The sequence below is a fragment of the Cariama cristata genome, unplaced genomic scaffold, assembly GCF_000690535.1.
Source record: "Cariama cristata isolate BGI_N322 unplaced genomic scaffold, ASM69053v1 scaffold12027, whole genome shotgun sequence".
Lineage (NCBI taxonomy): Eukaryota > Metazoa > Chordata > Aves > Cariamiformes > Cariamidae > Cariama > Cariama cristata.
Window position 1 is genome coordinate 13,751 of NW_009625001.1, and position 26,406 is coordinate 40,156.

The window sequence follows — 26,406 nt, forward strand, 5'->3', positions numbered from 1 at the left end:
TAAGCTTCAGTCTCTAGAATAGATCCTATCTGTCTGTTCCTTAATTAACTAAATGCCCCAAAAATGAGCAAGCCAAATTCACTCCTTATTGGGTTGCTGCCCTATTTTTACTATGATGTCTCAAATTCCTTCATTCCCTTTCCTTGAACACTTAATAGCCGTATTTTGAATACAGTTTCTCCCACAGAGAGCTTGTCATGATTCTCCAGCAGCATGTCTACACCTGTCTTTGAACTGTAAAGGTCACAGAGGGGTAGTGTTGGATTTACCAGGGATTCATATCTTCTGTACCAAAATTGACCAGTTAACTTCTGGTTTCTCTCTGGAGATACTCAAAACCCGCCTGGATGTGATCCTGTGCAACTTGCTGTAGGTGACCCTGCTTTGGCAGGGGAGTTGGACTGGATGATCTCCAGAGGTCCCTTCCAACCCCAACCATTCTGTGATTCTGTGACTGCAGGTCTACTTTGTAAGTTGCAAACACAAAACCTACCTCTGCCCCAAAGCTATATATGGGACGTGACCACAGGAAGAAGTTGTCATGGCATCTGATAAAATGTTTGAAGGAAGATTGTGAACTCTCTGAACATTTATGGGGAGACCTTCTGTTAGGGTCAACACTGGAAAAGATTTTTAAGTAATCGTGTTCATCCTTCACAAGTAGTAGACAAGTAGGCCAGTACCACCAGCATGTTAGTGACAGATGCCTTCTCCTACTGAATGGAAAATTGTGGATTTTGATCATGAAGAGGTAATGTAGTTCAACTGAAATAAAAGGTGTAGCACAGAATTTTCAGCGTTGAACTATGGAAAAGACTCCATGGACTAATACGGAGATTTCAGTGCAGACAAACGCAAGTAGAAAAGTAATTTTATTATTGTAACCAAAGTAATAAGGCAGGCCAAAGGTGATAGGGAATGGGAGCAGCACTGCCTCCCTTCTGTGCCTTATTTCTCATGAGAAGCCATGTTACAAGAAAATGGGTCTAGTTAGGTAGGGCTATGAGACAGGTTATGCCAAGTTCTTTCTAATCTCCCTCATCTGCGGTGCTGTTTTTCTGTCCCCCTCCAGACTTGCAGTTCCTGCTGTGCCAGCTATCAGTGATGGAAAAGGCAGGCAGAAATGCAATGTAGCATGTAGTGCTGCTTCTTTGTCTGCCCGGTCTGTGTCCTCATGGTGCTTTGTCACCTGATTACACACTGCTACCTCTCATTACTGGTGCAATGCAGAGAGGCATTAGCAGTAGAGTGAGACTGAACAGACAGAAGGTAACAGTCCTAACAGGCATGTTATGGTCATTGACTTTCTCTCTTCAAATTCGTATTCGTGCAGCATAGGCTCTACAGCTGATTGTGAACCACTGGGAGATAGTCACAGCCCAAATTGCTAAAGCAGATAAATCCTGTGCCTGGTAGGACACACTGAATTGAACAGTATCTTCTCTGGCCGTCACAGTTGTGTTTGTCTTTCATCCCATTGACCTTGTTGAATTGCCCAAAAGCTTAGCCAAGAGCCAAGCTCATCTTGTTTGGAAGTCACCTACTTTTGAGGATTCCTCAGAGGGAATCTCTGAGCAGTTAAGGGCTCTGATATAGCACAGGTGGTCAGCAGTAATTCTGAGCAGTGCAGAAGTTCATAAGATGCAGACTACAGATTACACACAAACATACTGCCTTTACCACCAGACATTTTGTAAGGGCTATAGATTGATAAAACATAAAACAGAGAATATACCTATCTTTTGGTCTCCACTTAAAATTTTGAAGTTTACTTAAAACCAGAGATTAGGCTGTAAATTACCTATTAACAGGTAAACAAAAGGTGCTATGAAAACATAGCTGGAAAGCAGCCCTGCAGAAAGGGATCTGGGGCTACTGGCCGACAGCAGACTCAATAGGAGCCAGCAGTGAGCCCTGGCAGCCCAGAGGACACACCCCATCCTGGAGTGCATCAAACCGAGCATCACCAGCCAGCCCATCAGAAGAGGTGATTATCCCACTGTATTTAGCGTTGGTGCTGCCTCACCTTGAGTACTGTGTGCAGTTCTGGGCCCCACAGTTTAAGAAGGATTTAAAGGTCCTTGAATGCATCCAGAGGAGGGCAACAAAGCTGGTGACAGGGCTGGAAGGCATGTCCTGTGAGGAGCGGCTAAGGGCTTTGGATTTGTCTAGTTTGGAGGAAAGGAGGCTGAGGGGCAACCTCGTTGTTCTCTACAGCTTCCTGAGGAGGGGAAGTGGAGAGGGAGGTCCTGAACTCTTCTCCCTGGTATCCAGTGATAGGACACATGGGAATGGTTCAAAGCTGCACCAGGGGAGGTTTAGACTGAACATTAGGAAATGTTTCTTTACTGAGAGAGTGGTCAAACACTGGAACAGGCTCCCTAGAGAGGTGGTCAATGCCCCAAACCTGTCAATGTTTAAAAGGCATTTGGACAATGCCCTTAACAACATGCTTTAACTTCTGGTCAGCCCTGAATTCGTCAGGCAGTTGGACTAGATGGTCCCTTCAACTGAAAATATTCTATTCTATTCTATTCTATTCTAAAAACATGCAGTTCTGCACAAGGCAAATGTGCATGACAGTCATATGAAGTAAACACAAATTTATACAATAAAGGCAAAGTGACTTCTGTCAATTTTGCATAATTGTCTAGTAGGTTTTTATCAGCAGGCATTGAAAAAACTGTAAATGAATAATAAAAAATGTTGCTTATGCTACTTAAGTTTCATAATAGTGAGATGAAAATGGTTGTCTCCAGAACAAAATTTTGCTGTAAATATAAACAGGAATGGAAGGGGTTTTATACATCCAGATTATAAAGAACTTGTCCAATGTTATGGCTAGCTGATAAAAGAAAAGTGTAATTGTCACTAAAAGTATGCTTTTCCTCTCCTGTTAAGAAAAGAGGCTGTATTCCTGGCTTCAGACAGAGCTATTTCACTGTGGATGCATATATGGCAGAGATTTTTTAAAAAATATTGGTAAATAGTACGAAAGCATTCATGAGTAGTTTAAAAGCAAAACTGCTATTATTATTTAGGAACTTTAGATTTAAAGGGTTGCAGAGACTTGGGGCAGGATTTTCAAAATATTCCACAGGGATTTCAGAAGCAATATTTACAGAGGAAAGAAATGTATTTCATTTTTTGTTTATTACACAAAGAAATCTTCATCCCAGCCACCAGATTATACTTCAATAAAATCGATAGTCCAAACCATTTATTTTTCACTTGTTACATGAAACTTTCATTCACGCTTTTACGTAGTAAGAACAGTGTTAAAGAAATCTCTTTGCCCTAGGTTTCCTGCAGCAAAGTCTCAGATGTCCGATCTTAGAAAAATAATTAATTTATTTGGATGGTACAGCAGAATGACAGCTCGAGCTGGGTGCTTCTGGAGAGGGTCCCCAAAACAAGGCCTGGGTTTTTAAACCCTTACAATCTATGCACCCCCCCTCCATGCACCCTTCATGCACCTTTCAGTCCAATGCTCCATCTCTTCATGCGCTATCCACATGCCTCTTGGTCCAGTGGTAATTCGTGGTCTTTAGGGCTCAGCTGTTTCTCTTTGGTTCTCTGCCTCTGCACTCCTGACAGGCCATTTGTTGTCCTTATCTCAATGGTTTGCTGCTTCTGCTGACAAAGTTTCCTCCTTATCTTCTTCCAGACCCCCCCTGTAGCCAAGCAAGCAAGTCGGGATGAGTTTATGATATGTGACCTGGAATTCCTTCTCCTGCTAACTAATGCTAAGTGAAGTTATTCAGACAAAAGAATACATTTAAAAGAATAGAGAATAATTAAAAAGTTAGGTTGATTACACTTATTCTGTAACAAACAAGAAAAGCACACCACAACTACATCTGCACGTGCTGCACTTCATATACTGAAGTTATACTCAGATGCTGCTTCTGCAAAAGAGGAGAAAGATTTATCTAGCTTACAGTTTTCTCTAGAAGAAAAGATGCATGTTATGCCACTGTGCGCCTTTACCAAATTGCCAGTGTTTACACAGGGGTAAGTCGTCAGTGTTTACGCATGGGATGTATCTATATCAGGCTGCAATCTGTGACGTCTAGCACTCTGAGAGGGAGTCAGTATTTATAGATACAATTTTAAGTCTGCTGCAAACTTGCTTTTTAACCTTGGGGAAGTCACTTAATCTAGCACTTACGCAGTTTACTTTTCAATTTTTTGTTAGTAATATCAGAAAGCAGTAATATTAATAAGATTATTAGATGTCCTGAAAAACAAAAACTGATGATATCAGTGAGTAAGGCCCGAGAACTATTGTAACTTGGGTAGTGCTTGCTGAGCTTTCTGAGATCCTACAGATGCTGTAAAAATGAAGCATATTGCATAGCGATGTCAGTGGGTTCTGATGCAATCGTGGACAGGTTGCTTTATAACTAATGCTTTTTAAATCATTGTTAATAAATAAATTCAGAGTATCAGACTAAGTCACATTCACACATAGCCATACAGATACTATAAATTTGGTATTACTTTGCATTAGCTGCTTTTCTATACCGTAATCCTCATAAATCCAGATGTGAACTGCTTCGTGCACTGAGGAAGAAAATGGATAAAAGCAGAGAACTTTTAAAAATATAATTCCAGACAGCTAGGGGAGGGGAGATGACAAAAAGTGGCCAAGACTGTGTTAATAACATAAGTTAAAAAATGTGTGTTCCAGGATGATACTGTCTTCTAGACTAAGCAGGCCAACTGTGAAGAGTAATACCGAGAGCTAAGAGGCCAGCCTCAGGCATATGCATTACACAGATTTTGCCTATATGCTCAAGATAGGATTTCTGCCATTTTACATTAGCATAGTTAGAGTTTGTAACTATGGTGGAGTTTGGTGAGTATAAAAAAACATAAGCTAAAAAAAAAAGCAAATTAGCAAGGAGGTCACAGGAAGTAAAATATCTCTCTGAAATTTACTGAAGGATTCGGTTAATACAGCAGAAGTCCGTCTTCTGTTACACTGGATGCGTGGCAGATGGCATAAGGTAGGAATCAGATAATAGCTACTGAAACTGCCAACAGCAGAAGGAAAACTGAGTACAATTCATTTGGCAACCCCCTTCTAAAAGTATGTGGACAAGAAGTTGCATCTTGTCCAAACGTTCTTTGAGCATTTTGTATAAAAGCTTTAGAGGATACTTAACCTAATTTTGCCTCAGAGTAGCTTATAGTTAAATGCAATATGACAGGAGAGAATTCCAGGAGTTTGAAATGTGCTTAGCAGTAGCTGAATGGATGGGGTTTGGTCTCTGTATCTGTAAGCATACTCTTAAAGCATTTTGTGAGAGTAGTATTTTTCTTTCTTTCCTTTGACAAAGTTTGCAGCAAGTTGTATTCATTTCTTAATATACACAAATTCTTTAGTCTTTTCCAATTCAAGTGTAAACTAAAATATTTTCATCAAAATATTTGTGATGAAAGATTTCAGCAAAATCATTACACAGTACCGAATCTCAGTTAATTTCATACCAGAAGCAAGAAGCTTGCTGTGATGGAGCTCCTAGCTCAACTGCTCTTTCTCTGCAGATAAGTTCTTTTTCCCTTCTAAGTAGGTTCCTTTCGTCAAGTATTTGGTTGTGGGCTCAACTGTAATTAGAGCACAGCATCGGTTTTTTGGTACAGTCTACATTATAGATTTTATGCAGAAAGGTGGAATCCATTAAGCATGAGGTTTTTAAATGCTTCAGGACAGAGGCTATTATTTCTGATGTTTGTACAAGAAGATAGCACAGCCTAGTTTGTTTCTAGCACTTGTGCTGCAGGAATAATATGTGTATTATTTCAAACATGCACAGTGTCTCCAGTAGCAAACAAAGCTTGTAACTTGCACGTAAATGGATTTCGCAGATTCTTCTGCATCTCAGTGGATAAAGGAGCTGTGTCAGGAGTAGAGGAGAAGAAGAATAAATACTAAAATATAAACATCAAGGGAAAAGCAAACAAATTCCAGCTAAAAAGTTAGGCTTCAGTCTTTTCTGTGTGTTCTTCCTTTTTTTTTTTCCCTCTTGATTTGTATTTTGAATTTTAGTGGAGTCCAAACGCAACATCTTGCAGTCTGAGCCCAAAAAAATTCCCAGTTGAGAAAATCGGATTTAATTTCCTGAAATATTTTGCCATGCAGTGTCTCCAGTGCCTTGTCACTTGTAAAATCACTTCTCACATCAGCAAAACAGCATTTTCTTAAAAATACTCTTGCATGTTCTGTTAGTGGATGACAGTGTGGTGAGTCAGATGTTCAGAGTTGTAGCACCAAAGGGGAAATAAGTGTAAATGAACCCGTCCTGCAGCAAGGCAAATAGTTGGACCACTGCCAGTGATTTCTGTATTCTGTTTTTATATAAGCCTTCTGATAGCATTAATACTTTGTTTCTGTATCTTAGGTGCACCGTTGGAGAAATAACAGATGCAATGAAGAAGGTGTTTGGGGAGCATAAAGCCAGTGACCGAATGGTGAGCGGAGCTTATCGCCAGGAGTTTGGGGAGAGTGATGAAATTCTTCATGCCATCAATAGGTGAGAATAGCTTCCCAGGAAGCCAAACACAGCCTCACATTTAATCCATGAGATACATGTGCTACTCACTGTGCCGTAAAAAAGCATTTCCCAAATGACATCCCCAGAACAAGAAAATCACCTGCATAGGCTCTCTCATGCCTGTAAGCAAGTAAGCAGAATGAGAATAAGTACAATAAGACAGTAGTCAAAACTTAATTGAACTAGTATTTGCTTGCAAACAAAATCCACTGAGGTGATGTTACGATTTGAGGATTTTGTTCAAATAGGTTATGCAACTGTAGGATTAAGAAGCTGAGAAACATTGCCTGGAATCCCCATACATTGGGTTGCTTCTTTAGAAAACTGTGTAATAGTAATATCTGAAATATTTCCAGCAATTCATATTTACAAAACCTGTGTTTGATCTATCCATAAGTTGTCCCTGCAACTTCACTCTTACTGTTCCTAAAACTGTAAGGCTAAAATATATGTCTGGATATCCATGTACATCTTCCAGTCTGTGGGTGTTACTTACTCATAAGACGAGGGAGAAAACAGCGGAAGATGATAGTATGTGAGAAAACAGTTGCCTATTTGTGCCTTTTGTCAGCTTCTGCCTTTGCTGCTGTCCTCTTGGGTAAAGAGACTGAATTGCTGTAGAGGGTGGTGATGTAATATGAATTGATGCTCGTAAGTCCCTGCTGTGTTGGGGCTTACACATTAAAGAGTTACAGGCTCTCTTGAAAGGGAATTACTTAATGGCTTCACAATGGTGATGTTTAGCCTGACTTGAAAGTAGTTGCACTGAGGGATGTCACCATGGTTTTTTATTTTAAATATTTATTTAAAAACTTCAGTATTTGTAATTATGCATTTACATGAAACTGAACTGAACTGATTCATTGAGAATCAAGATGTAGCTCCTTTTTTTACATACCTGCCTTTATGTCCAAGGTCATATGTACCAGATAGTAAACATGGTAACGAAACTGGATCTACTATGTGTCACCTTTGCACAGGCCTTGAAAAGTGTGATTTCACACTTGCCTCATTTAAACCAAGCCTGAGTTGCAGTGACTCAGGTGGTCTTACCTTGGCGGGCTTGGAGCACCTAGAGCTGTTCTTTTTGGGAGCAAGCCAGGGCGGGGGGAGCTAAGAAAACAAGAATATGGAAACAGAAAACAATACAGAGAAAATTATTTAAAGATACCACAAATCAATTCAGATACCTACTTCATTGCTATTCTCAGCAGTGCTTAGCAACAGAGAAGACAGGCCCAACTCCTGTACATTCTCAAGCAGAAGCTTTGTCAGTCTGCTTCTTCAGGCTGTCTTGACATAATTCCTTTTTAAGCTGTCTGAGTTCTTATTTTATCCCTCTTACATGATGCATATTCCTGTCCTGGAATCATCTCCTGAGGCTGTTCAAATCTGTGCTGATAAATGCTTTATCTAGAGTCATTCTTCTCCCTGAACTAAGCCACGGGATTCATACAGTGATCATCCCAGCCATGTTGGCATATGTTTTCAAGGTGCACCAAATCCATACAACTCCATCATGAACAGAATGCTCAGAACAGTACAATATTTAAAAAAAAAAACCCAAAACAAAACTAAACTTTTATATCTGAGAAGTGGTAGTCTTAGTGTCCCACCCAAAGACAGATACTGGCAGTACATGGATAATGAGCAGTAAGATGAAAGGCTAATACCTGAGGATGTGGTTACACCATCACTTTAATACACAGAAATATGAACTGCCACTAACCAGAAAAAGGGAGGCACTGAAATGAATGCATAGAATCGGGGTACGGTAATCCTTTTCTGGACAGAGTTGTGCCCAGTTGAATGATGATGCACAGTATGATGTCTCGGACCCATCTCTATAGCCTGTGTGCCGTGCAAATACTTTTGAAATAATTGGTCATAATTATTCTTAAAATCTAAAAATTGTGTTTTAGTTAGTTGTAATTCAGCTTCTTAAACCCTCAGAGAATTCAGTATTTTGTCTGTTAGAAAGCAGAAAAGTAGTGGAGTGGTTTTCTTTAAAAAAGAGCATTTTATTGTTGAGGCTAGTAAATACAACTAATCAGTTAGTAATCATATAACATGAATATTAACATAATATGCAGACTACATGGACAAACCATGACTTAGAAGATGTTTTTATTTGATGTACAGAAATTATGCTATAGTTGCAGCCAGTGCTTTTTTTATTTGTGGAAATACTTCTAATGATTCTCAGTGACTTACAATGATATGCTATGTGTTTTCCATCAGAGTCAACAAGTTCATGGATCGTGAGGGGCGCAGGCCTCGTATTCTTGTTGCAAAGATGGGTCAAGATGGCCATGACAGAGGAGCTAAGGTTATTGCTACAGGATTTGCAGACATTGGCTTTGATGTGGACATAGGTCCCCTCTTCCAGGTATGACTGCTTGAGCAGTGTCCAGTGTATTTCAAATGCAGCGATTTTCCCTCTAATGTTTGTTCAGCAGCCAGGCTGGGGCTGTGACTTATCATATAATCCTCTTTCTGTACAGACACCTCGAGAAGTGGCCCAGCAGGCGGTTGATGCAGATGTGCACTGTGTTGGTGTGAGCACACTTGCAGCAGGTCATAAAACTCTTGTGCCTGAACTCATCAAAGAACTCAACGCCCTTGGCCGGCCAGACATTCTTGTCATATGTGGAGGTGTCATCCCACCTCAGGTACGGGTCAACATCATTCCCATCAAGACTAAGAGACTGCTTTATTTCTGTCTGTGCTGTTTTTAGCTATTTCCTATATTCTTTTAATGTCAGAGGGGATTTACAGTGCTGAAGGCTACTGTGTAAGATCACCAGGGTCAGCACAGATCTGCAAGATGGTCACAGAGTGCTGTCAGGTCTCATTGATCTGGTTTTCTGTACACCATGTCCTGGTTTAACTTATGGTGTTTGTTGGATGGAATATTAAGTTGTTTTGTGAACAGATTAGCCTTAGGGAGATGTTCTTTATGCTCTGTTGTTTCTGATTACCAGTACCTTGCATATTACTGATAAAGGCTAGCTCCTGTCTTAAAAGACTTTATGACTCCCAGTAGTAGTTTGGAACAGCCACAGCTAGTGACTAAGGCACCTGGCGGGTCCCATCACCTATAGGCTACACATTTCATTCACTGTTTAGCCTCTCCTCATGTTGCCCATCATCAGGCCTCAGTGTTGCCTCTCATTCCCTCTGCTTTCTCCTAAACTGTTGAACAGTTTGTTGAATTCCCTTGCAGTCAGATTTGTGCTTTTGTCTTAAAATTTTCGTTAGCTTATCCACAATTTGCCTGACTGTATCACCTTTAGGGTCATCTTCTGTCTAGAGAGATTCAAACTGATTTTGCGTATAGATCTCCTGTTACTCCTTTTTTTTCCGGACTTCTTCCTTTTCTAGCCAATAAGGTAAGTGTTCAGGAATGACAGACTTTTAAATTGAACAAACAAAACTTGTAGTATTTTGCTAGGAGAAAAATCGTGTTCTGTCCAGTATCTCTCAATGGGATGCTACTAACCTGTTGTTGAAAAAGGTATAATATATCCTATATAGAAGTAAGAGAGAATACATAACTGCTTCCGAGATCTTTTTGAAATTTCCGGACAATAATAGAGTAACTTAGATTGCAAGAGACCACTGGCAGTCATCTGGTCCAAGCCCATGTTTAAAGCAGTATTTTCAAAATTAGAAGTTAGATCAAATTTAGATTAGGTTATTCAGGGTCACATCCAGTTGACTTTTGAATATTTTCCAAGGATGTGATATTAGTGTGATTCTAAACAAATAACATCTTTCCTGTGGATTTTTTTTTTGCCTCCTAACTACAGTATTTTTCCCATTTCCCTTGATGCTGTGCTGCCTCTCTCTGGGACTTGTTGCATATACTTTCTCCGGCCCAGCATATAGGATAGAGCATACACCAATTATAAATCAATTATCAATTTTCTGTTGCACTATTAATTGTAGATCTTAAATTTCTTCCTGAACAGGATTATGACTTTCTGTACGAAGCCGGCGTTACCAATGTGTTTGGTCCAGGGACACGTATTCCAAAAGCAGCTGTCCAGGTGTTGGATGATATTGAGAAGTGCCTGGAGAAGAGGCAGCAATCGATGTAACGCTGAAATATCAACAACGCAACCAGCCTTATACTAATTGCTTACAGAATGTAATCATCAGCAAGGGATGACCAGCCACATACCTTTGGTTCCACTGCCCTGTGGCCTGGTGTTTTGTGCTTTCTAAGAAAGTTGTAAATTCTCTGCTTGTTCTATTTGAGGATTATATATGTATCCGCCAGAAAATTTTATCTCTAGAACTCTGACTTCAGGGAATGAAGAGAATTCAGTAAGTGGGTTTGGGTTTTTTTTCCCAGATATACTGATAAATAAAATATCTGTTCCAGCTCTTTGGTTGATCTCTTTTGTATGCAGAGAACAACTTCTGAAGTTTTTGGCAGGCATTGTAGACCTAGAAGTCTTCAGGCAAAATCACTAAAGTTCAGCAGAGATGCAATTGAATCCAGCAGCTCTTTGATGTTAACATTAATCTGACTTAACTCTCTTTAGAAACGTGTAAGTAGATAAACCATAATTTTTCAAAGTTCCTGGTTTGTTTAATAAGATACAAATCCTATATCTGGCAGCAACCCATTTAGGAGCAGCTGTGCACCTCTGATCTGTTTACATCACTGCCCTTCCCCAGTACTTCACTATTTCTCAAATGAAGTTCCTTTCAGTGCTCATTCTCCCTTACTTAGTTCTGTATTTTTGTCCAGTATTGTTCTTGCTATGCTTGTCTATTTAGCAATTGGACTTTCTTCAGGTAAATTGATCCTAAATTGTCACCATTTTTGTCTTCCCTCCAGAAGGAATTTGATTTATACATGTGAAAATCCTTTGTGGAATCCATACAAGGCAAATGGGGTGTTAGGGTCTTTTGAGGGACAGTCTCTGGCATTATGGCCCTGTCCCACTTCACTTCATTTTGCCTTGTTGCTCATTTAATCCCATCATAAAATGAAACTACAGCCTCCCTGGGGTAACGCTTGTATCTGCCTTGTGGTGGAAGAGGCTCTGGCACACTTGTAGGATGTTCAGCCCCATCATACTTTATTCAAAATGAGATTTTCTGCAGTTGGCTGGAAATTGCAGGTCCAATTAATAGCACTGTATTCTTACTTCAGAGATTGCAATTGATGAGATCTTTACTTAAATGAAGCTTGTTTAGTGGGGCACATGCCCATAGTCTCACACTGCTCAGAAACAAGGAGGTTAAGTGATTTGCTGTTTTCTTCTCTCTGTCCTTCTAATTAAGGTTTACAGTATTGATCCCAAACCAAACCTTTGCCTTGAAAACTCTTTGGGGGTTTATCCTCAACTATTTATAAGTATCTGATTCCCTTCAAGAAAGATTGGTATGGTTCAAACCAGGATATACAGAAAGTGACAACAGTTAAAATACTCCTTTATGTTTTTTCACAAGCCTTCTTGCTTGCAAACTGGAAAAATACATCGTCAAAGTGTCAGTGCCTCTAAACTTTGTAATGAAAATCATCTCATTAATTTCTTTCTGTCTATGGTTTCTCTGCTCTTTGATAATGTATGTCATCTATGTTTGCTTTATAGAGTCCCTTTTTTTTTTTTTTAACTCTCATGATCTTTAAAATCTGCATCTTGGTCCCTTTGAATTCAATAAAAAAATCCCATCAACTTCAATTGGAATCTCTCCAGACCTTTAATGCCTGGAGGAGGGCCTTTTAAAGCTCTAGACTAAGACTGACTGACATAGATTGATCCTCTCTTGTCATACCAAGGTTGGAAATCAAAAGTCAGCCTAGGGAAAGAATGGTTTTCCCACCCAGCACACAGTGTTTGTATTAAGCCCTTTAAGGAAAGAAAATATTCAAGAGAACAGACTTTCCTTCAAGTGAGTCGTTGGTTCACTGCCTAGGTAGAGATTCTTTATGGGATGATGAGCTAAGATGGAACATGCTTTTCCCATACGTTCTCTGCTGTTGGGGCAGCATAGCAGTGAACGTAGTGCTTACCAACGAGTTGATGTCGGGCTGTCAGCCCGCGTTGGTAACGGTGAATGGTTACCGACTAAAATCTCCGATGCTGCACACACTCCTCATCAACCTGGCTGCTTTAAAACTGCACTGATGTTCGGGCTAGTGAGAATTTGGGTTAGTGCAAAATCAAGTAGATACTCTGCAAATACACGGAAATGTTTTGTTTCAATATGAGTATTTTTGGCATATTCCAGGACAAAGTGATAACTATAAACGGTGGGACTAGGCACTCAGATCTTTCCAGTAGGAATGAGTAAGGTAGCAGCAGGCTACTGCATGACTAATTTCCCTTAAGTTCCAAAATAGCCAATATTTTTTTTATCTGTAAGGCAGTTGCTGTTTTACAAAGATGCAAGGAATACAGATAGGACAAAGGGCTGGAGATGTGGAGATCTGAATTTACACGTCGGAATTGACTTAGTGCAATGCACTGTCTTTCATGAGAGAAGCTTTGATAAAGCAAGAACTTGAGCATAGCACCAAGTCCCAGGCCACTGCCCTAACTGCGAAACAAATTGATTTTCAATTGTAAAGTAACCACCCGAGCATGGTAGATGGATCCTACAGAGGTCAAATTTCTGTAAGGGAATGGGAAACCGTTTTTCATTCTTAAGTGTTTCACAGCCTTCAGGATGGGTGATTTTGCACTTGTATTAAGCTGTTCATCAAACAACTGCTGCTTTACAATGATGAACAGCAAGACTGTATTGTGTGGGTAAGAGAAGAACTCAAGACAAAGTCTAGGTGATTTCCCCAGAGTCGCACAGTATTACTGGCAAAGGAATGGAGTGGAATCCAAGTCTCCGCCTCATGCTCTAACCACTAGAAGAATGACCTCCCTCACGTAATTGATCTTTGTTCTGAAGTGAGTCACATTTAATTTTACAGATGGGAAAACTGACCCTTAACAGAAGTGATCTAGTTCTGTAAGTTATTCCTATACCTAGACAGAGACTGCCTAGGTGATTTTTCAAAGGCATTGAATTCCAATTTATTGTAATGCAAATCAGAGTACTAATTGTGTTATTTAACTTTGTATGTCATCATCTGAGTAGGGACCTCCATTTATCCTTGATGGAAAGAAAGGAGCCAAAGGTGGCTCGCTGAGATGTGGATGTCTGCATTGTAAACTTCCACAGTGTGGTGAGGTAACTCCTAGTGTGCAAGCAGGTTAGATGCCGTTGGAGTTTTTACCTTAAATATTTGTTTGTACTGGGATGACTGCGCTGGTGATTGCAAATGTAAGATGCCCAGATTCACTCCTGAGGTAAGTGCTTGCATTCTGCTTCAGTGTCTTAGAAGATAACTTAGTTGACAACACAGTCCAGGGCTGGGTAGGAAACACCATGAAATTAGAGTTATAATTTGACCATAAATTAACTTCACGAAACAAGAAAAAACACCTAGTCCCCTGATGTTAGTGCTATACTTGCTTTCCTAGTTCTTTGGTCAAGGGCAGCCCTCCTTCTTAAGTTTTCTGTGTATATAACATAAAACCACCTAAAATTCAGAGACTCAGCTGGGGAATTTTTTATTTGCTTCTTACTGAATCTTAAAAATGAAAAAGGAATTTGAGCGATATTTGATACACAAACACCTGGACTTTGATTTTTAAAAATGAAGTACATAAACAGGTAATAAATCAGACTATTAAAGCATTATACTTTAACAATATACAAATCTTTTGGTTTTACAGAGATTTTGTCTGTATTGTAGAGTGGCATATTTTTCACATTACATACACTTTGAAAGCATTTACAAGTGGATGAGGACCTGTTCTGCTCCTAAAGTCTTCACGGAGGAAGCTCACATTACGTGACGTTAGTAACGTGCATGTCATTGTCCCATTTGCAAATCTGCAATTAGCAGGTGGGAAAATATATTTTGCTGTTTATTTTAAACATCAAGCAAGTGAAAGCAAAAGCTCTGAGGTGGTTAGTAAAATAGTTTCATTTTCCAATCAGGTTATTTTTTTTTAAGCTGAAAAAATGCTGATAATTGACATTTACCGTATCAAATCCCTTTCCAGCATGTTAACATTTTCTCTGCCCACTGACGCACTCCTCTGACCCCTCTTTTGATTTACACTGTCGTCCCTTTTGCATTTCCCTCTGCCAGCTCCTCGCCCTCCCCACATACAGACTTAATGCACTCCTGCTTTTTCTCCCTCCCCATAGATTTTCCTTCAGCTTTCACATGCTTCCCCTCTCAATTACTGCTGTTTTCTCCCGCTGCCCACATTCCTCTCCCCTTCTCCCATTTTCCTGAGCCATGGGCTGTTAGAGGTGACGGTTTCCCAGAGGATGATGCTTCACCTCATCTTATTTGGGAGAGAAGACTGAGCGCAGCCTCATTCCATATCGAGCATCTGTGAGTGGCAACCCAGGACAAGATAATGTCACCCTGGAAGCCAACTTAATTTAGGACTTTTTTCGCAGCTTCTTACAAATAAACCTAGTTTAATCTAGTGGAATATTTATGAGAGCTGGTGGCACTGTCAGTGGCAGGAGTTCAGAGGAAGGCAAGCTCCTTAAAGTTCCCTAACCCCCGACTTAGTAATTAATTTGTGCCTTAGTGTATGTTACAGCTCAATGTCTCATTTTTTTTGCTCTTTTGTAATCCACGATCCACAGTAACAGAAATTCTCGTAGCCACAGAAGTACTTAAGCCTATCTTTTAACCCTGTTCTTGGCCTAAGTTTATAAAATGAAACTAATTATTGGGATTTGAGTGTGGTAGAAGTTTTCAAGAACTCAAGGACCATTCGCTATTGGTTTAGATTGTTGTTTAAAATCTGTGCCAAACCTGCCTGTGATTTAACTCTTCTCGTCTTCACCAAATCTAATGCAAAGATAGATGTGGTCACCTGAGCAAGCGGGGGAAGCAAGAACTGCTGCAGCTATCAAGCCATATTTTGTACAACATTTCAAACCCTAAAGATATTTGTTTACATTCTTTAAAATCACAAACAAGTCAGAGAGAGAGATTTAAACTGTAGAAGCTCATTATTTCTACCTCAGAATCTCTTTTGTGAAAACTGGCTAGCAGGGTGATGTTATGGTTGTACGTATGCTTTAAACTGAATCAGCAAACTCCGTTCTCAGTTGCGATTGTGTCCGTGCCGCAGCCAGTGGGAACTCGGTATCTCAGGAGCTCCCACTGAAGTGAAGAGAATGCAGAAAACAGCTTTCATGTCAGGAGAGATGTTACACCTCAGCAAGCAACAGTGTAAGTGCACAGTTCCTTTTGCTAAGAGATTCCTCCACTTCTCTTTGTGGTATTTCTGATAGGCATCTTCGTGTGAAGGCATCCTTCGCTGTCTGCCACATCCCACCTAACCTCTCCAGACTAAGGCTGCTCGACTCCTTTTCAGACTTGTGTTTTGAGGAGATGGAACCATACCTCTGACTGAGCAAGGAACTGTAGATCTCTATAAGACATTTTGATAGGAGCCACTTTATCATCTTTTCCTGGTAGTGAATATTTCTTGCCACCCATATGGTTTTTCTGTCTGTATTGCTGGAAAGCTACACTCTCAGCTGTATTTATTTGGTAACACCTTGTGTTCAACTTACAGTTTTCTCTAATGACTTTTACTGATAGAGCCAAGAGTTTGCAGATAGATTGCATTAAAAAGTGAAAAGTATAAGGGAAAAAACCAAACAAAATAATAAATCTTCTTTTAATTATAGCTGTTTCCCTGAAAATCAGTTTAGTTTACAGGTTTTTATGTTTAGTACATAAATCTATCTATTTCCTCTAAAGTGGAAATTCTTGAAAAAAAATAGCATTTTTTTGTTGTTGTGTAGCTTAAAGACAATATTTTAGAGTTGCTTAAAACTACATATTTAAACCTCTGTATTTGAAGTAAGGTATGCAGTGACAACCCCACATGCTGCATTCCTACTCGTTTGGACCCATAAGTGAGCCCAAGTTTCGACCTATGTTGTGAAACCACCGCTGCATTTCAGGGAGTTGCAGCTCCCTGGTTCTCCACCTTTGCAGCTGAAGAGAGACGTACGTTGTCTCTCCCACTCCACATCATCGACACTGGATTTTCAGCAGAGTTGTCGGTGCTGAAGAAATGAACTCGCCAGCCACAGCAACACTGCAATTGTTTAATTTCACGACGGAAAGTTTTGCTGAAGATGTAGTAAATAAAAGGGTTATACGCTGTGGAAGATTTGGCAAACAGACAGGGCAGCAGTGTTACAATGGGCTGTAGGGAATCGCTGGAGTTAAATATGGACCAGAAGCTGGCTGCTGCGTACGGTGTCCACGAGCTCAGGAACCCAACCGAGATGAGCACAGCCATCTGAAAGGGAAACAGGGCTTCAGTTCTCAGCGTGCACTGACAGGGTCTGATACCCACGCATGTGGGGTGTGGATGAAACCACACCTGAACTACCTCAAAGTTGTGACACAAGCACAGGTAACACTGGACAGTGCATATATGCTTTTTTCCCCCATCTTGCAGATCCACACTGTGGGGTTTTTTATGAGGCAGTTGTTGTTTTCATGTCCTTACCAGACTCTGGCTGCAATATGTCCTGGGAGCCACAGCCCAACCAGACAGTATAGCCTATCAGTAGACTGGCCTCTAGAAAGCTTGGGTCAATTCTGCTTTTCAACAAGAAATGAGCAACTGAAGTGCTTATTTGAAAAAATGTTATATTAAAAAATCCTGTTTCCATGCAGAATTTCTGTGTAGCTCTTGCTCAGAATAGCCACTCAGTCAATTAAAAATACCTAGGATGACAGAACATGACCGCCACCCCAGCTATAATACAAAAGGATTCAACAGCTATTCTGGCATGACTGGAAATTTATATGTCCATAAAAATCTTGGATGCAACTGCCTAAAGATTTATTAAGCTCCATTGTACCTATGATATATGTCATCCTGATCAAGCTACTGAAATGACAAGGTTTTCAGTACCCCCCTGCTCCTCTGTAGAGTGCAGAGTATGGGTGACACTGGAACCACATCTCCATCTTTGGTCAACACTAGACAAAAGCAATGAATCATAGAATCATAGAATCTTTTAAGTTGGAAAAGACCTTTAAGATCACCGAGTCCAACAGCAAACCTAGCATGACCAAGACCACAACTAAGCCCTGTCCCTAAGCACCACATCTACAGGTGTCTTAAATCCCTCCAGGGATGGTAACTGAACCACTTCCCTGGGTAGCCTGTTCCAATGCTTGACAACCATTTCCGTGAAGGAATTCTTTCTAATATCCAATCTAAACCTCCCCTGGTGCAACTTGAGGCCATTTCCTCTTGTCCTATCACTTGTTACTTGGGAGAAGAGACTGACCCCCACCTGGCTACACCCTTCTTTCAGGGAGCTGTAGAGAGCGATCAGGTCTCCCCTCAGCCTCCTCTTCTCCAGACCAAACACCCCCAGCTCCCTCAGCCGCTCCCCATCAGACTTGTGCTCCAGACCCTTCACCACCTTCGTTGCCCTTCTCTGGACTCACTCCAGCACCTCAAGGGCTTTCTTGTAGTGAGGGGCCCAAAACTGAACACGGTACTCGAGGTGCGACATGAAGGGTCAACATGAGCCATGCATGAGCAGAGCCAGTTCTCTGCAAGCTTCTGATTACTGCAGACTCTTCTCATCACTGGGTTAACTCACCAAGGTCAGCTTTTTCTCCAGTTTAGCTGCATTAGGGATCCTGTCAATATTCTGGATCTCTTGGTACACTTTATGAACCTTCCAGGCGATACCCAAGTAGCAGGCAACGATGGTCAGTGCAGGCAGGACTGTGCACAGGAGGAACATGCTCAGGATGAACGAAAAGCCATTGGAGGAGTTGTGGAACTTGCTCCAGGCTATGGTACAAGAGATGCCAAATGGCTCAGGGCCGTAGTAGCCCCAGCCTACCAAGGGCAGAATGGCCCAGAGCAAGGAGTAGAGCCAGATGAAAGTAATCAAGATGCGAACAGTCTTCTTGGTGATTTTGTTACCTGCGAGAAAGAGGAAGAGCAAGCGTATATGGATCTCATCTCAGCCACATGGGGTTTGCCATAACTTCTTCTCAAACAGAAGGATGGTGGCTACAAAATATGCCTAGGCTGCTGCTGCAGTTCCCTAACCTTTGGTCTTCTTGAGAAACATAACAGAGAGTGTCCATGGACTGGGTGAGACCTGAGTGCAGCCCTCAGTGCTGATCTACAGTTTAGTAAGTCAGGAAGCTTTACAAGATCAACTTGGCCCCAAATGTACCGTGTAAATGCCAGGAGAATATTTCTTCCTCTCAAATTCCAGTATGTCTGCTTGCACACAAATAGGAAGACAAGACAGTCTGGTCCAGCAAAATATTTGGGCTCTCCACTCTCAGGTGGTTTCACCTGGCATTACTGAGAAGTCAGAAACCTAATTGTTTAATAAGGAATTTAAACAGATCCTTCTAGGAACATTAAGGTTTCACATTGGACTAAAAGTTGGGGCTTATTCCTACAATTACTGAACTGATACTCCATGCCATATTCCACAAAGTACCTCTCTGAACATAATAGCCCAATTGTACCACTACAAGGTTACCAGAAACATAATTACTTACTGTTAGATTTGGATGAATTCGTAACAAGGAATCGAATCACAGCCATGGCACACAGGGTCATCATGCTGCAGACACCAAAAAGAAAACCCATCAAGGCATAATATATACAGGATGCATCTCCTCCCAGCCAAGCATGGTTCCAGGCAGATGCAATGGCCAGCGGGTACATGCTGATTGCCATTCCAATATCTGCTACTGCCAAGTTGACTGTAAGCAGCTCCGGTGACTTCAGGAGAAAAAGCGGTAGCAAGGACGGCTGAATTTCCAAGGATTGTCAGGATGGCTGAAAGAGAAGAATCAGCACAGACAATAATACCACATAGATAACACACCTGTGAAATCCATTGATTATACAAAGGATGTGAAAAATGCCTCTCGTTAGCCTGGGACTAAAGTCTAGAAGACAGGACAGAGTGGGAGAATTCAGCACCTCCCAGGCCAATACAGTATTGTGCTGATGCTTTGAAAACACGCCGGTGCGTACCTGCCATGCCCTGCTAGAAAACCTTGTTCTTTAGCTCATGGCAAGGAAACCTGTTCTCTTAGATAGGAGATAGGAAATGCCACCTGCATGGCATTTTCTGAGAGCTGCTACACAGCTTGGCATCCCCACCACAGCATCCACTGTTTTGCTTCAGCTAGCTCCTGGGTTTCAATTCCTGCCTCTCTGCTAGACAGGGATTTCCCAGTTTAACCCGTGTTTCCACTACGGACCTGCTAGAGCAAAGAGCACTTCAGATTTCTGTTCATAGCCTCCTGCAGTGCTGGCCAGCCTTACCAACTGGGGGAAATTTTGTCATACAAACAGTAGACCATATCTTGCCCCTTTGTATCACCAGACTATAGCTCTTAGTCACAGAATCACAGAATCGATTTGGTTGGAAGAGACCTCTGGGATCATCGAGTCCAACCTTTGCCCTAACACCCCCATGTCAACTAGACCATGGCACTAAGTGCCACATCCAGTCTTTTCTTAAACCCCTCCAGGGATGGCGACTCCACCACCTCCCTGGGCAGCCCATTCCAATGCCTAACGACCCTTTCTTTCACTTCCATGTCACACCCCCCTCTGCATGCACTATATCCCACCTATTCTCCTATGGCTCCTATCTCACATGAATAGCCCCCACCCATTTGCTCCACTCCCTTACGGTATCTTGCACAACACACTATCAAGTAAAATGAGCCTGTCCTTCATTTTTCCCTGGTAATACCATCACTTACTTCTCCTTCCTACTGAAGAACTCCTGCTTGTCCCCTCCTCTCACCCGGTGCCCTCCACTTCCCAAAACCTTTGGGCAAAGCATTCTCTTTGCAATGTGTCTTCCACTGGAGCCCCAGCATGAGCCTCCAGGGCTCTGGGCTGCCTCGGCAGTCAACATCTGCGGGCTTGGCAGCTCAGGGTCCTCGCTGGTCAAGCGGCTGAGGATCACTATGTGCTGCAGTTCAGACACCCACACTATTTTGGTGGTCTCTGAGTGTAGTGAGACAGACCATAGAAGTCGTTTAGCCAGAAGGATGCAACAGACCAGAGATTGCTTTGCAAAAGGGCCTGTCTGACATACAGTATTCAGGTATGCCATCGGGCTTCAAAGCGTTCGTGGCAACAATGTCAAAAGTACACGTAGCAAACAACTCATTTTCTCTTTTCTTTCGAGTGAACATTGTGCTGGAGCTACATTTTGATCAAGGGTTTTCCTGAGAAGGTGTCCTCTAAAGTCAGAAGTGAAATAGGGAAACAGAAGAAGATTCTGTCGTGTTCCCTTGTCACTGTGAATGCAGGAAGGCTGCATGTGCTCACAGGTACCACATAATAAAGTGCCCACAGAGGAATTAATAAAGGCACATGCAACAAAATGGAATAAATACATTGGCATAAATCCAAGAATGGGCAGAGACCATAGAATCATAGAATGGTTTGCTTGGAAGGAACCTTAAAGATCATCTAGTTCCAGCTCCACTGCCATGGGCAGGGACACCTTCTACTAGACCAGGTTACTCAAAGCCTCATCCAAACTGGCCTTGAAAAAAAGATGCCAAGACAAAACCTTAAACAGAACAGAGTTACAAATCTGAGACCCCACATCCCTCACTTTCTAACCACACACATTCACTTGGCACTTCTGGATACGCTTGAAGGGTTCCCCGAGCTCTGCACACACAAACATGCCCACGGTGGCTTGGCACGGGATCGCCTGCTGACAGATAGCAACCTGTGGCTTGGTGGGACGAGCACTCTCCTGCCACAGGTTGGGACATCCTCAGGCTTCAGGAGGAAAATGAAACCAGTTCACTTTCTTCTGTGAGAGCTCTAACTGCTATGCAAGAGGTAGGAAACAGCTCTTAGTCTTACCATCAGAGGTGGACATCCAAGCCCACCCTTTCTCTTACTTTGACAGATGCTATTCCCCTCCATCCCACTGCCTGTGAGGCTGCTGGATGGCATGGGGCATGACTGTGAACTGCATCTGTGGACGTACTTTTGTGTGAGAAAACAGCTGGCATCCTGACTTGCATTAAAAGAAAAACCCTTCGTTGTTTTGCAGAGAGTGATTTTTCTCACCCTGAGTTGTAGTCTCTGCTGTCAGCACAGCTGAGGGGACAGCACAGGGCAGGGCAGGGCAGGGAAAAGTGTGCAGGAACAGGGGTGAGATGTGAAATGCTAAAGCCCAGCATTGCTGCCCAAAGCCTCACCGTTAAAGCACATAAAAAAATATATGCTCGTCTTTCTTTAATGCATCTTGAGCAGGGTTTTCAAATGAGCTGAAGGGAGGAAGGTACTCGCATCTTAGCAAAATTCAGTTGAACTGCAAGCCTAAACCAATTCAGCTCCTCTCCAAATCTACATCAACATTAAACAAATCATCTGGGTACATGCAACAAACACACAAGGAAGAAAATGCTTAGCTAAAGTCATGCCGGAGCAGACTGGTACATATCCCCCTTTGTATTTCATTGTAAATCTGCCTTCAGCAGGGCAAACTGGCCATTATAAAAACCAGAAGTGTTATTTGGAAACCCTTTGCTATTCTGTACCAGTTTATCCTACCAAGACACAGCTGCTCTTCATGAATAATGAACATTGCCCCCCCGCAAGAGACGGACCAAAGTTGCTCTCCCCTGATCAGTCTCACGAAACGGGCTGCTTCATCTCTCAATTCACAGGGCTGAGGTGCCAGGATAAGTGGTAGACAACTTATTTTGAATACTCGTGCCACCGCAGAGGCAAACTTATACTGGCAAGTCTTCAGCATCAAAACAAAGAATTGCAAATCTGAGAGCAGAGATTAATCTGGCATCCAACCGACTCAGAGGAAACAAGTAGGAACCTGTGTGGAAACAGATTTTCTGTCATTTCCCTCCAGCTTCCTCTGGAGCTGCCGATGCTGACCATAGCACAGACAGGGCAGCCCCGGTGTGTCCGCTCCTAGGCTTGAAGCAAACAAGCAGGCTGTGAAGGCAGAACTCACCTATGATCAGAAGAAAGACCCCAGCTCCATAATCCACTACTGGGTGGAGTTTGGAAACGTATTGCTCCTCCATTGTTCCTTGTGGAAGTGGGTGAAAGTTTTAAATCAAACGCAAAGTGACTGTAGGGGCAAAGAGACCCTTCCTCATGGTTTGCCTGCTGTGGATGTGAGCCAGGCAGTTGGGTGCTGTCTGTGTGAAAGGACTCTTCTGCTTTCTCCTCTCTCCCTCCCTCTGTGTAGCAGGGGAGAAGCCTGGAGTGAGAGAAAGGCTCCCTCCCTGGGGAGACAGAGTGAAAGCTGGGCAGAGCCACTGCCAGAGCCATCCCCATCGCGCCTGCCTGGCAGAGCATCTCCCCACCCACCTCCTCCTCTCACACCGCCCTGCTCCTTGGCTTGTCAAGCAACATCACAACGCAAATCCCTTCAGACTGCCATTGCTGAGCAAAAACAATTGTCATTCGACCATCAGCAGCCTTGGGAAATAAATCCAGGCTGAGGAATCAGGCAGGGCAAGGAAGGTTAGGAGTTTTGGTTTTCAGCTTTATGGCTGTGGATGGGAAATATGAGGTTGGGGTAGGGGGATCTCTGTGTTGAAGTATTAGGGGAAAGCTGTTTGCTGCAGGGGTTCAGAAGGGTCCAAGTCACTCTGCTGAAGGCAGGACTTTCAGAGCTGCTCCAGGGCAGAACTGGAGGATGCTCAGTCCGGTGTGCACAGCTGCAGAGCACCACAGCAGAACCAAGCTCTGAGTTCACTCTAGTGATGCTCTACTGTTGTTACTTGGCAAGCAATGAGAGCAATGCCTCACATCCAAGTTTACCTTCTCCTTCTAATATCTGAGCCTAAAATCATCATAATGCTCTTGCAGTTTTTATAAACGATGCTAAGTTTTGCCCCAGGCCCCAAGTATGTGTTACAGACTCATCTATCAATTTACATATGCAGGTCTTGATTTTGGTGCACGCAGTTTACAGGTCTGTAGTTGCAATGCCATTGAGTTGACTTTTAGCCTGGGCAGTACCCAGCCACCACAATGAAGAGCTGATCTATTCTAAATTATTTAATTCCAGTACCTGGATATGCTAAGCTCCATTAGCATCATTCTCTGCTTGGCCTATTTTACTCTGTTCAGACATAGGGAATTTTCAGATCCCCAAGAGCACTCAGGCATCTCATGTACAATGTAGGTGAAATTTAGATGCCTAAGTATAGCAGTACCCACCTACATTCTGAAATCCTTAGGAATCTGAGAGACTTTAAAAGCTTTGAGTTTCATCTGAAAGCAAAATTGGCCATGCACAGATATGCCGCCACCTCAGCTTTGCTGCATGTCTCTGTGCTTGTTCCCTGCTGAAGCTGTCGGGGATTCACACACCAGGGATCCCTGCACTGAAGACTTTGAGGAGTTTAATTCAGCAACCAAGTACATGCAACACAACACACACAGCACAGGGCTCAGCAGCACTCACAGCCTTCTCAAGGCATCTTTGTCCTAAAAGCTTAGCCATCCTCCATGAAATGGAGAAATCAGCTCCCTACTTGAATACATGGTTTCGCTGTAAGAGTGTTTTATTCTGCAGGTTATTGAGGTGAGGCAAATGGCATAACAGAGAGATGCTTTCCTCTCCACTTGAAGCTGGACTGCTCCACACCTAAGTTACAAGATTGGAGGCAGAAAAAACAAATGGTATCTGACTCTCTAGTATGGTGCTGAAGGGAGCTCTTCCTCCAAAAGTTGTTAATATATTTTGCAGTGAACAGCTATGGCATAAAAAAAAATCTGCAGGGGTCATGATGGTTCAGTATTGGCCACTAGCTACAGCTTCAAAGTTAACCAGTCTCACAGAGGTGCTGCTCAAGGTATAGTTATCTCTTCGGAAAAACAAAATCCCAGTATCTGGGACCATGGCCGCACATCAGGATTCCCCACTGTCAGCATGCTGGGTGTTACAAGTTTTGTTCTTAGTAAATCTGCCTCCACCGCTGAACAGAGAACTTGGGTACCAAATTCAGGACTAATTCTGCTGTCACAGACACAAACTTTTATTTTTAAAGGAGGCTGAGCACTACTGAGAGTTAGGTGGCTTCATTAGCCCACAGCAATACTCTAGTTCCCAAGTACTGCTGCCAGCAGCTAAATGGAGGCAAGATATAGCAGAGGAGAGCAGAGAGGGAATGTCTGTTTTTCCATCAGAGAGAGAATAGACACTGTAGCTCATAATATTAGCAGAATGGTGAGTTCAAGAAATGCTACAGCCCCATGATTCCCATCCTCAGAAACCACTTCCCAGTGCTAAGCTACTTCTTCACTGAGGCTGGTTTATGTGTAGCCAGCTCAAGTGTTTCTGAAAGTCTCTTCAAGAAAGCGAGGTTACCAATTGATCCCAATTTGGAGAAGAAATGCCTGCTAGAGTCAGTAAAAGACACAGCAAATCCTGCGGCAGAAGTAGAAGATTGCTGCATTCTGACAATTAATTCAGCATAGTGCACACAAAACCATAATATTGGTAAATGAAACAATGCCAATCACCACAAAGATGCTGGAATTCATCTGTTCACCTTGTTAAATTCACAGAACAGTTGCTGGCACTGGTTTGGGCTGGGCCAGCTAGCACTATCCTAAGTCATTCCCATGCACAGGTCAGCTAAAATGGGCCCAGGACCATTCCCAGTAGGCAGTAAGGTCACCGGTTTCGAAGACAAAGTAACACTGTTTAGTTCCCTGGTACAGATGTTGCCCAAGGGTTTTGCTCTTATGCTGGGTGCAAACATTTAGCTGAGAAATAGATGTTTAAGGCACAGTCATTAAATCAGAAATTACTGTTTTAAAGGATTGTTAGTGCTCAAATAGAGCTTCTGATAAAGAAAATTCTTTGGAAAGTTTCCTGGCCTGTTCTATGTAGTCAGCTCACCTAATGGTTTTTTTTTTTTGGCCTTTCGTGGTCATAAAAATGTGACAGAAGGCTTGGTTTAAGGAGCCTGATGTCACCCAATCCAAGCCAGATCTCCTGCTTTCCCACTTGTTGCATGGTGCATCCTCTCACTACTGAAATGAGATATTAAATTTCTTCAGGCAAGCAAAGAGAAACCAGAGGCAAGATTAAAACTTTTTGCTGAGAATTTAATTACTCCCTGGAGACCCCATAGGCTACATCAGAAGTCTAGTCCTCTTCCAACTTTTGTGGGCACCTTAGATTACACTGTGTGGATATTTCATGCTGGTTTAGATGGCATTTCATTTATTGTGAAACCCTGAACTTAGCATTCACATGGGGTAGGATTACATCAACAGTTCAGTTACGAAATGGAAGAAAAGAAAATAAATGATTAAAACCAGAAGAGTTGACTGATCCCAAATCCAGTGCATTATTCATGTGTCATTTAACAATAGCAAGTTGTACCCAGCATTATCTTTCTGCATGTCAGATCAATCTAGATCATCTGTTTACAACCAAAGAACAGTCAAAGTTTATACATCTTGACAGACCCAATTTTTGGGGATCATATTTTAGCATTGTTTTGTGAAATTTCCCTTCAATTTAAGAAAGTACTCTTTAAATTAGACAGATGGAAGAATAAAGTTGCTACCTACTCACTTCTGAAAGTTATGTGAAACTTCAAACAAAAAATGAACTCACCATGAAACCATATATGTATATATAGTTAATGTAAATATATATACATATAAAAACCAAGTTCCTATTGCTGATGTAAAACAGGATATGGGTTGAGTAATTACTTGATGGTACA

At 42.0% G+C, this 26,406-nt stretch overlaps 2 protein-coding genes across 2 annotated transcripts in view; one reads left to right on the plus strand and one right to left on the minus strand.

Annotated features, from left to right (window-relative positions):
- MUT (methylmalonyl CoA mutase) overlaps positions 1–10,961 on the plus strand; it is a 22,980-nt gene extending 12,019 nt beyond the window's left edge. The window contains exons 9-12 of the mRNA XM_009703442.1: positions 6,408–6,539; positions 8,802–8,949; positions 9,065–9,232; positions 10,535–10,961. Of these exons, the coding sequence (XP_009701744.1) occupies positions 6,408–6,539; positions 8,802–8,949; positions 9,065–9,232; positions 10,535–10,663 (577 nt within the window). The 3' untranslated portion in view covers positions 10,664–10,961. The remainder of the gene's footprint in view (positions 1–6,407; positions 6,540–8,801; positions 8,950–9,064; positions 9,233–10,534) is intronic.
- Positions 10,962–16,577: 5,616 nt separating this feature from the next.
- OPN5 (opsin 5) lies at positions 16,578–22,731 on the minus strand. Its single transcript, XM_009703443.1, is given in 5 exon segments — positions 16,578–16,933; positions 18,261–18,592; positions 19,189–19,424; positions 19,426–19,471; positions 22,659–22,731. Coding segments are annotated over 5 exon segments (1,035 nt in total). The 3' UTR covers positions 16,578–16,585.
- Positions 22,732–26,406: the final 3,675 nt, after the last annotated feature.